This window comes from Oryza brachyantha, chromosome 11, assembly GCF_000231095.2.
Source record: "Oryza brachyantha chromosome 11, ObraRS2, whole genome shotgun sequence".
Lineage (NCBI taxonomy): Eukaryota > Viridiplantae > Streptophyta > Magnoliopsida > Poales > Poaceae > Oryza > Oryza brachyantha.
The window spans coordinates 12,164,282-12,175,472 of NC_023173.2; the positions used below are offsets into that span (position 1 = coordinate 12,164,282).

Below are 11,191 nucleotides of genomic sequence, written 5' to 3' on the forward strand. Positions count from 1 at the left end.
AAAAATTTCTCCGTCAACTATTATTTCCCATGACGTGCCTTTATGATAGGTCTTCACCGCACCACCTTTGTGGAAGTAGGATTCCATCTCAATGCATAGACGATAAGCATTAAAAGGATCAACCCTGTTATAGCAATGGTTTCTACGGTTAGCATAATCCTTAACCTAATCATAAACTAGTCAACTTTAACTATATATCGCCATTGACCAATGCAAAAACAAACCAAACACTGGAACAAATTTCAGAGAACACTCACCCTTCAGGGATTTCATGTGGAGCCACCATATCTTCAAATTTCAGTTATTCAAATCACACATATATAGCATCCAAACCTAAACATACAGTGCAGAAAAAAAATAAAACCAAAAACAAATCAGGTAGATCAAGGAAATCCAAGCAATGCACTCACCGATCAAATGTTGTGCCAAACCAACAACGAACCAACAACGATGTGTGAGCCTTCAACTGTGATTCGCTACCTTGGTGTTTAGCAAGAAGTGACGGTGAAACACTGTCGCCAAAACCCTAAGCTTGCTGCTGCCAGCAGCCACGGCGATGCTGCAACCAGAGAAACCCCTCCAAGCCCTCAATTCTGCAGTGGTGTTGCCTTCTCCATGACAGAGATTGACGGAGGATAGTTCTAGGGTTAGGGATTTAGGGGGGAAAGAGGAAGCACGAAGACAAGCAACACTTGTGAAGCTGCAACGAGAAGAACGGACTCAACTGGTCTAACTTTGTGAAAGAAATTCTTGACCGTCGTGGTATAAACAAAAGACAAAATTTTTATTTATAAATTATTTCTTATTTATAAATATATCATGTGACTTTTTAATAAAAAGCCAAATGATCGTCCCCTCAAAGTTCCTCTAATGGGACTAAGGTGGGCCGCCTTTTTACCGCGTCCACGTAGTTTCTTCTCTTCTCTTTCTCTTCTCTTCTCTTCGTCTTGTTCCCCAATTTGCTTGTTCTACGGACCAGCCACCGTCAATCTTGCTCCCCTCCCCTTCCACCCGAAGCAACCGCGGCGGTGCCCACCCAGGTCATCCTCGCCGGCGCCCCGCCCTCCGTGACCCCATCCGCCCGCGCTCCTTCCTCTCTTACACCCGCCCGTGCAGGAGACGGTGACCCCCTCCCCTCCCCCCTCACTTTCCTCCCTCTCACTTTCCTCCAACATCCAAGAACTAGGGTTTGGGGAGCCCGTTCATCCCCGGTCAGCCGCCCCCGGAGCCCGCGCCAGTCCGCGCCGCCGTTGCCCGCGACAGTCCGCTGCCGGTCGCCGTCCTCCCCCCCCCCCGGCGACAGTCCTCCGCCCCCGTCGTCCTTCGCCGCCGCTCGGGCTCCGCGTCGGTCGCCGTCCTCCGTCCCCGTCGTCCTCCGCCGAGCTTGTGGTCGCCGTCCTCCTCCTCTGCCGACATCCTCCGCCGCGGTCGCCTCCTCCCGTCGGGCGGCCTCTGTCTCTCCCACCGGCCACCTCCATCTCCCTTCTTCTTCCTCTACTCTGGTAAGCGGTAAGTGAAACATTCCCTCATTTTTTTTTCTTCTACTCTTGACTTACTTGCATGTGAGCAGACTAAGGGCATTTCCCCATAATAAATCTTCTAGATCTATTAAAAGCTGGCATTTTTTGGGTTGGTTTGTGTGGATTAAAGGTTGAATGCTTGCACTGTTGAACCTGTATCATTGTACTCAGTTATGGTGTGATTAACCTGTATCTTTGTACTCGGTTATTTGGTGTGATTATTTATTGTCTCTCCCAGATCTAGTCACTTTTCAGTTTGATTTGCATGAATATTAGTTGTATTGTTGTTTCCTTGATTGTGATCAGTATCACAGTAAAACCTTGGTGTCTATTTTATTTCCATTGTCAACGACTGTTTCCTACTGGACGTAGCACTAGTTGACTGATAGTAGTATGCATTGACAGCACTATCCATTTTTATTCTCTGTCTTGACTATGTATTATATATTTTTATTGGCATAGATGGAAGAAATGCGACGTATTCGACAGACCTTAATTGCTAGAGCAGCTGGGTTAGTTGCAGTGCTGCATGCTTACACCATTTTTGTTATATGAAGAGCTAGAAACCGTACCCCTAGGATCTCATATGGCCCAATGTCCGAAAGAGACGTAGCTAGGCAGTCAAACCTTTGTTTCATCTATCATATAGATGATACGAATTGTTTAAATCAACTCAGAATGAGAAGGGCCCCCTTTTTTCGGCTGTGTAACTTGTTCCGAGAAAGAGAACTATTGCGGGACAGTATACATAGCTCAGTGGAAGAACAAGTTGCCATGTTTCTCCTTGCAGTGGGCCACAATCATAAATTTAGAGCTAAACTTCATGTTAAGGTGGTAGTGGACAACAAGTACTCTTTTGTAGTGAACATGGTCACATGTTGGCTAAGGTGGAAATGGATGCCATACTATTCAGATTATGCTTATTTTATTTCAGCCTTGTTTTATTGTTTGAAGTATTGCAATGTGGAAGATGATGGTTTGGAGTACTGTTATCTACAGAGTGGCTGATAATTTAAAGTATTGCTTCAGGTTTCTTTTCAGTGCATGTTTACTCCATTTTATTTTGTGTTGGGATTGCACATGAGCTCATACTGGACACCATTTTATTTCAGATTAGTATTATTTAGTTCCTTCTGGGTTTGCACGTACGTAGTACAGTTCAATAGAGACTCATCAGCAGCAGCTAGCTTCTTTTTTTTTTGATAATGGAAATTGAATCAACCTGTACATCAAAACATGTTTGGCAGCAAGCAATCCGCCATGCAATCATCTCATTTCACTGAAAATTGCTTATATATACTAGCAGTGGCAGCAAGAAATCTGCCATTTTTTGGCATCCAGAAAATATTATGAACACTGTTGTCACCACCACGATCAGAATACAGGGAAAAATATACATCAATGGCGTGCCAAAAAATAGAATAAAATTCAGTTGACAATTTGTTCAATAAGGACTTAGAAGATTTTTCATTGCACTAACACACGTGGCAACCTCAAAATTTAAAAGAATAGGTGATTGCACTCAAGATCCAAACATCCAACCAAACACCATCTTCTCCATGCAACCTTTTACTGCAGGCAACCAAACACCATCTAACCATATCTGGGCTCATTCAATACAGACAACCAAACAAGTGCATCTGCATATCTAGAAATAGGCCAAACTCAGCCTGGATTAGAGAGATGGGCCAGGCTAGGATGATTCAAGTAACCAAACACACCCATAGGTTCTCTTCTGGATCTGGCCTAATTTTCCTTAATAATAACCTTAATAACAAGTTCTTTTTATTCCCAAAAAAGTTTGGGGGTTCAACTGAACCCTCATGTCCCACAATAGATCCACGCCTTCATCTCACTGTACAGCATATGCAGGAAGTAATTTCAGAGAAGAAAACACGTCCTGTTGAACGTATGACTTATCACGTTATCTCTTCATTTTTTTTTTACAATGGACCTAATAGTGATGGGCTTGAATTCAGTTTTCTCTAAGATTTGATCAATTTTAGTGATGCAACCAACAGCGGTAGTTGATGTTCGTGTTCTGTTTATTGATTACCACCAATGGTTGGAACATATATAACCTGCTATTTCTTCTGATGCAGATTTCTCTAGCCTAGTATAATGAGCTGGAGATTTCCTCTTTTCGGGTATGTCATTATCACTAAAAGCAATAATTTTTGTCATTGTTTCTTCTGATTTCTGAGTCTACTCTACGACCTCATCATTTTTCTTTTCGATAAGCACAAGCGAAACCACTTATTAATGATTAAAAAATAATTTGTTGTTAAAACTTTTAATAGCGACCTAAAAAGCAAAGACTGAAAAATAAACTACGATGAAAAAAACCCCCAAATCAACTGAAAATTTAAGTTTTAAAATTCAAATTTTAGCTTATAAGCATAAGCATAAGCGAAAAGATGAGAGGCCTAGTCTCTTGGAGCATTTGTATTCTATGAACTGAGGCACCTCTTTTTTTCAATACAAAATATTGTCTTTGCCTATCAGTGCCAGCTAACAGGCTTGATGCCATTCATAATCTTTAATTTCATTTTAAAAAGCCTTCAGATGTTACTGCTTACAACTTTGCTTGTTTTTGTCCCAAAAGTTATCTGTCATCCAAATAGAGTTCACATTTCTACTATGCCATTCCTTATGGTTGGGTCAGTTATGCTGAACTATAATATTATCATAAGTAAATTAACATGGCTATTTAATATGATTCGCTGATTACCAGCTTGCTTGAAAAATGTGCTCCTCTTGCTTACTGCCTTTGGCTTTGCTGAATGCTTGCCAGCAGCAACTCACAGCAGCAGCAACCTGACCCAAATTTCCAAGACAACCCTGCGCAGCCGCAACCTTGGTATCCTCCCTCTGTGGTCGGTTCATCTTCACATCCATCCACGCCCAGCTCTTCCAGTGTTAGTCCACATCAAAGAGCTTCTGATAACCCCCAGTCTTCATCGCGTGGTCAACCATCTCCAGCTGAGGCTGCAGGGATAATTGCCCGTTTAAAGGACAAAAGGTAAGCTATTGACCTTCTTTTCTAATAAGTTGCTTGTAGCTTCATTTATACATAGATGTATTTGTATTGTACTATGACAGCTTACAAATTACAACTGATTTGTTACTTTTTACCACAATACCAATGTTCACATTGATAAATGGGAGGCATTATGGTCTACTAGCTCAGTTGCAAAATACAAGCATTTCTAGGTTGTTTAGCAAATATTAAGTTTGAGGAGAAAATACTATTGTACCCCTCAATAAATGAGAAATTAATGGGGCGGAAGGATAGGTGGAGATAAAATGGGAAAGATTTTGAATGGGAAGTGATTGATGTGACGTAATATTGTGAAAAGTGCCAAAAATGCTTACATTTTGGAACATGATTCAAATCCTATAATTGCTTACATTTTCTAACGTAGGGTATAGTGTAACTAGGGATGAAAATGACTCAGAAACGGACAGAAACCACTTTTACCATTTCTATTTCCATATCTTTTTCGGAATCGGAATCGAAAGTGGAAACCTTGGATACGAAAACGGAATCAAATATTATCGAATACGAAAACGGGACAAATTCGAATCGGAGTAGATACAGTAACAGAAATTTATCGCAATATAAAAACTCTGAAACCGAGGTTTCATTTTTTTTTCTAAAATAGTAGATCAAAAATTTCAAATATTAGCAACTAACCATACCACTTTTTATCATTACAACTAAGTTCATAGGTCACTTTGTTAATGATGGTCTAAATACCAAATAAAGGCTATAAATTACAAATTATTATAGTAAAGTGCAAATCACACATATTATTATAAAAGTTCACTATCATATTATAAAATAAAGTGTGCATCATACAAGGTGTTACAGATATATATGTTTTGATAATATATATGTTTTGATTAAAGACTTAAGGCTAAGTTGCTGAAGTGGACTGAGCCATTTGGGTTGATATTGTGAATTTATGTCATATAGGCCTGCATAAAAATTTCGAAAAAAAATCCAGAAAGTTTCCGAGAAAAATTCCGGAAAGTTTCCGACAGGTTCCGATTCTGACGGATACTGCGCTTACCATATCCGACAAAAATTCCGAATCTGTTTCCGTTTCTGATAAATTCCGAAAAAATTCCGACCGACGATTTCCGTTTCCGAAAACTGGTTCGGAATCCGTTTTCATCCCCAAGTGTAACGATCTTTTAAAGTAGTTTAGTTAATACTGCATAATGATATGAAGGATGATATTTTATATTCTATTGATTGATGATGAATGAACTGCAAGCTTTTCAGAGGATATGACAATTTGTGTAAGCCAGAGAGGATGTAACTATATTCTAAAAAACAGTGTTAGGCATGGTTGGGTTGCTGTTTGTAATTTCCAAATATTTATTATGTTTGTATTTGCACAATATTCCTTATGGGCATACTTGTTTGAAATGCAAAGCTGTTTTTTTTATGATATTGCCCTTATTTTTGCAGTATTGATGAGTTGCAGAGGTTGTTGAAAGACAAAGAGGCATACAGTGCTTTCTTTAATTCACTCGATCAAGTTAAAACCCAGAACAATGTAAGATTTGTTTCTGAGTATATTGTTTGATATTTGTATTTCTAATTAGTCAAAGTAATTATGAATATAATTTTGTGGTTCCCTTGGTAGGGTGGTAGTTAAAGATGTTGCATTGGAAAGACCTTCACATAACTCCAAACGATATGCTCCAATTATTTTTCCTTTTTCGTAGCCTATCATCTTTGGGTCTTTGGATTGTGGCACATCTCATGTGTGTGTGTTGATATGATTTGGGAATTAATGTGGGTGAATTCTACACCTGTTTATATTTGATTTTGACCGCTTTTAACCTTAAATAGTAACTGACTTGACTGATTGCTAGATCTTGGCAAGATATTTCATCCTACATAGACAATTCCTAAGAGACCTCTTGTCAATTTGCTCACTTCTTCTTCCAATGTGCAGTTACGCGATGAGCTTAGAAAGGAGACAGTGCAACTTGCAAGTGAGTTATTCGTACTTCTATAAATCAGCATCCATTGTTTTATTTGGATTTTCTGAACTACAAAGAAATATAAACAGCTTATTGTAGTTTCTTAATCGAACATGGTCAACTTATTACAGGGGAAAATTTGGAAAAAGAGCAACGGATCTTGGAGCTCAGGAATCAGGTTTTCTACTAACTTCCATCTCAGAAATAGAAACTACCATAGCCATGCTATTCATCATTATTTGAACAAATTATTATAAAAACTTTAAATACAATTAAGGCCATAGTAATGGTTTTTGTCCGCATGTCATAATCTTTTCCCTGACATTCAGATCACATTTATTATTATGCAGTGCAGTATTATAAGAACTACAGAACTTGCTGCTGCTCAAGATAGGTTGGCTGATTTGGAAAGGCAGAAAGATGAGATTATGAGGTCCTATTCCCCTGCTGCGCTGCTCGACAAGCTGCAAAGTAAGTGCTCTGAACAGTTGAGATTCAGTACTTTATTATCTGTAATAAATTGAATGTTAGCACCAAATACATGTGCATGTTATTTATGTGTGCACAGTATCTTAATGTATTCCCTGCATTTGCACTACACTCGTGTAGTTAGACAGTTAGCCAATGATCACGTTAGTGCTGGTACTGGCGTTATAGTGGTTTATATTTTGTTAGACCAAAGTTCAATCAAGGATCAATCCAGCTTTACAACGAAGCCAAACTAAACTGAGTGCGCATCATAATGGTCATATAATGTTATATTGTTATTCCTCAAGCACCCAACCGCTGACATGTTTCATGCGTTTCATTGGTGCTTGCACAGAGTCGACGGCAAAGTTGGATGAGGAGTCTGAGGAGCTGCACCAGAAGTTCTTGGAGAAAGACATTGACCTCCCGACCTTTGTGCACAAGTACAAGAAGCTCCGTACTACCTACCACAAACAGGCGTTGCTGCATCTCGCCGGCAAGACCTTGCCTCGCTGAGATGACACATGCATACAAGTTTAGGGACCGCTGGTGTATTTTCCTCTTTAATTTTTGTGATAGATGGTGTAAATGATGGAATTAGATAGTACAAATTTAAAATCTATTTTAGAAAAGGCAATATGATGAAACTTGTACATATTTTTTTTAAAAAAATATACTATTTATTAGTTTGGGAAGCGGAAAAAATATGAGAATAGTTAGGGGAGACAGCCAAAGCAGTGGAACTGCACTAGCATGCTTTTCCAACCCGTTTGAAACCCGTGGGTTCTTTGATTCCACTGGATTGCACATATTTGCACAACAAACAGATCACTCTGCCAAGAAAATTCAGATGAGCTGTACCACATCTGGATAAAAAAACTGCATCCTTCAGCAACAATCCACGAGCAGCTAGCTCTACGAGATAAGTAGTAGTTTTTACGGTACGTCTCATATTTTAGAAACGTGGGGATGTATATATTACGATTTATAAAATTAACGAGATACTGTACTTATTAACACAAGTAAATAAGAGGCCCCACAAGCCAAAAATAATGGCACACAGAGACTACAGAATCAACATGCAGCCCTATCATAAGGATTTTTTTTTTCCTTTTCCAACTTCTACTTCCTTATTTTTTATGCACACTTCCTAAAGTGCTACATGGATTCATTTAAAAAATCTATAGATAAATTGCTTCAAAAAGCATATTAATTTATTTCGAAGTTTTTTTAGCTAATAGGTATTAATCATGCGATAACAAGCCACCCCATTGTTTGTGTTGGGAAGAAAGTTTCCCAACACCCACCCTCTCCTGAATGCACCCTAATTCAGTTTTTTCTATGTCAAAATTTTTAAGTTTTACAAAATTTATAGAAAAATATAGTGATGTTTTTAATACAAAATAAATATACTATAAAAATATATTCCATATTTAATGAAAATAATTTAGTGTTGTAGTAGATGTTAATATATACTCATATGTTCCTATAAACTTAGTAAACTTGGATGGTTTTGATCTAGAACAAATCCAAATTAACTTATAGTAGTATGAAACTATAAATACGAGACTAGATTCTCGTTTGGATTAAAAATTGCCCATCCACACCACACCGAAGGAGGCGTGGGGTGGTGGCGGCGGAGGCGTCAGGAGGTTGGTGCGGTAGACAGGGCGGTGGGAAGAAGGGGATGACAGGTGGGCCCCACCTGTCATCCACCCCGAAGCGGGAGGGAGGTTGAGCAAACCCCAGCCCAGCGAGGAAAGGAGGGAGAGGAGGAGGCAGGCCACGTGACGGAGGGGAGGAAATGGGCCGGACGGGCCTTAGGGAAGGAGAAAGGAAGGGAGAGGAATTTACCTTGTTTTGCAGATTTTTAACAATTGTTTTCTCCATTTTTTCTGAATTAATTAAAATTCCCCTTATTTTATTTTGACGCTTGCAGAATATTTTAAAATATCCCGACAAGTGCTTCAATTTATTTAAATAGTTTTATGTGGAGTTTTTCTCCTGATTAGACTTAAACGAATTTTTTTCAATAATTTATTTTGATTATTTGGACTGGGAGTAGAACTTCGGGGCACGACATTTAGTGTGGTTACACTTAAGAAATGATAGATTACTAGAGTTGAGGAAATCTAAGTTGATGCCTCGAGCTGATGGTCCCTTTAAAATACTTAAGAAGATCATCGATAATGCATATAAACTTGATTTGCCTCCAGAGTTTGGGGTTATTCCCAGATTTAATATTTCATATTTCAGAATTGAAGTCATATTGGGGAAGAAGATGAGGTTGAGTTGAGTACGACTCTCTTCAAGAAGGGGGCCACGAGGTTTATAGAGATGAAGCTGCTAGAAGAAATGTGAAACAAAAACAGAGAAAAAAAGGTTTCTAGAAACAAAAGGGTAAGATTAGTGCGTATAATTTTATGATTTGCCCGGCTAGTAAAACGATTTGCAAATAAATCCTTATCCTTTAGTAAAAAGTTTTGGAGAGCTTCAAAATATTGGAAATATAAATTTACACAAGTGGTGGTAATGTACTCATGTGGTAATGAAGAACTGAAGTGCAACGACTCATGAGATCTTGGAGAGAAAGATCAAATAAACCTAATCCCCAAATACCATGTTTTCATCTGGTGGACAATCTAGATCTATCGAAAAGTCGAAACACATACATGTTCACGTGATTAAATCATACTACTATGTTCATGTAACTAAAGTAATACTATGTTTGACTTTTTTATTTGCAACTTTTGACCATTTATCTTATTTAAAAATTTAGTACCAATATAAAAACGATAAGTTATGCTTAAAGTTTGTTTGATAATAAATTAAGTCACAAGCAAAATAAATAGTATTTTCATAATTTTTTAAATAACACGAATGATCAAACATTACAAGTAGAAAAGTCAAACATCTTACATTTACATTATAAGAAGACGGAGGGGATAGACGGAGGGGATATGTATATTATTTCTTTGAGGAGGTCGCGGTCGGATAAATTTTCAAGATAATTACATATCAAAACACTTTCCAATAGATTTAAGGTTTAGTGCACAAATTTAATATAAAAGAAATCTCGAGCTAATCAGAAATCTTGAGCAAATTTCTCTAGGATTTCACGCCGTCATTCCCCTTTCCACAGTCTTGCAATTTCAGCAACGGGTGGCCGGTCAGACGAGGCATCATCATTGGGTCTATCATTAATTACTAAATATTTGACGTCGTTGATCTTTTTACACATATTTTATCGTCAATGATTTTTTTACACATATTTTACCGTTTGTTTTATTCAAATTCTTTTTTAAAATATATAAAGTTATATATATACATAAAAGTATATTTAATAATAAATAAAATGATATAAAAATAATTAACGTGTATAATATAATTTAGGGACGGAGGGAGTACATTGTATAACATAATTTTGTATTCACTTTGGTGGTATATATATCATAATTTAGGGCTGTTATTGGACGCTTTCAATTGATACAGGTGGGGGTGGAGGAAATGCAAACCCCTTGGCGAAGAAATTGCTCGAGCTAGTTAGTAGGAACAAACTTACGGTCGACCTGAGCTAAAATTAAAGATGGATGTGACCTAAATCATGTGCTTGTTTTTGTTCCTTTTAATACTTCAACGACATAAAATGCCTGCTAAAACTGTTCATTGACATAACCGAATTACCCATGTAATTACATACCCATAGTGCATATGTTCTAAAAATTTGGGTCTGTTTGCATTAACCGAATATATATAAATATTTACATATGCAAGCTCACAAATTTAGGGATATAAATGTTGAGCTCCAAAGTTTCATAGACTTATGGAAACATATGTTTCACTCTTTTGAACATGTGATTCTATTTTACTCCTTTTTAAGTCTTTAAGCTGACAGATGTATTTAAGCTCGCACATTGACAATATTATCCACATATGACTTACATCCGTAGTGATTAGTGATGTTGTTATCTCTGTTGTCCAAAGTAGTAGTGAAGGAATGGGCTGTCAGCTTGTTGAAGCGAATAACTGTCTCTCTCTACAGCTTTCTCTTTTGTAGTGTCTTGCCCATGGTACTTGACAATGATATCATTTTTTTTTCTTTCACTTCATTGTTTATGTTTGTTAAAGTTTATATTTTGTTAAGAGATTAAAAAAAATGCAGAATTCCATTCTTATGTACTTCTGTGTTTGGTAGGAATCTC

General features: G+C 37.7%; 1 protein-coding gene across 2 annotated transcripts; it reads left to right on the forward strand.

Moving 5' to 3' along the window:
• Positions 1-1,300: 1,300 nt before the first annotated feature.
• Positions 1,301-7,739, forward strand: LOC102714802 (vacuolar protein-sorting-associated protein 37 homolog 1-like). 2 transcript variants are annotated; one of them, XM_040529112.1, is made up of 8 exons: positions 1,301-1,509; positions 3,623-3,667; positions 4,315-4,542; positions 6,001-6,088; positions 6,494-6,533; positions 6,653-6,699; positions 6,872-6,992; positions 7,345-7,739. In XM_040529112.1, exons 2-8 carry the CDS (start codon positions 3,642-3,644, stop codon positions 7,503-7,505), a joined length of 711 nt encoding a protein of 236 aa, XP_040385046.1. In that variant the 5' UTR covers positions 1,301-1,509; positions 3,623-3,641; the 3' UTR covers positions 7,506-7,739. The 2 variants fall into 2 exon arrangements, with proteins under 2 accessions (XP_040385046.1, XP_006665021.1); XM_006664958.3 differs by lacking the exon at positions 1,301-1,509 and adding an exon at positions 3,418-3,429 and having other exon boundaries at positions 4,318-4,542; positions 7,345-7,737.
• The last annotated feature ends 3,452 nt before the right edge of the window (positions 7,740-11,191 follow it).

What these genes read in the sequence shown, in the direction of transcription:
- LOC102714802 (XM_040529112.1), top strand. Translation starts at nt 3,642, where the DNA reads ATGAGCTGGAGATTTCCTCTTTTCGG. An exon ending in AAGTTAAAACCCAGAACAAT is followed by an intron (nt 6,089 to 6,493) that starts GTAAGATTTGTT and finishes TCCAATGTGCAG; the next exon opens with TTACGCGATGAGCTTAGAAA. An exon ending in TCTTGGAGCTCAGGAATCAG is followed by an intron (nt 6,700 to 6,871) that starts GTTTTCTACTAA and finishes ATTATTATGCAG; the next exon opens with TGCAGTATTATAAGAACTAC.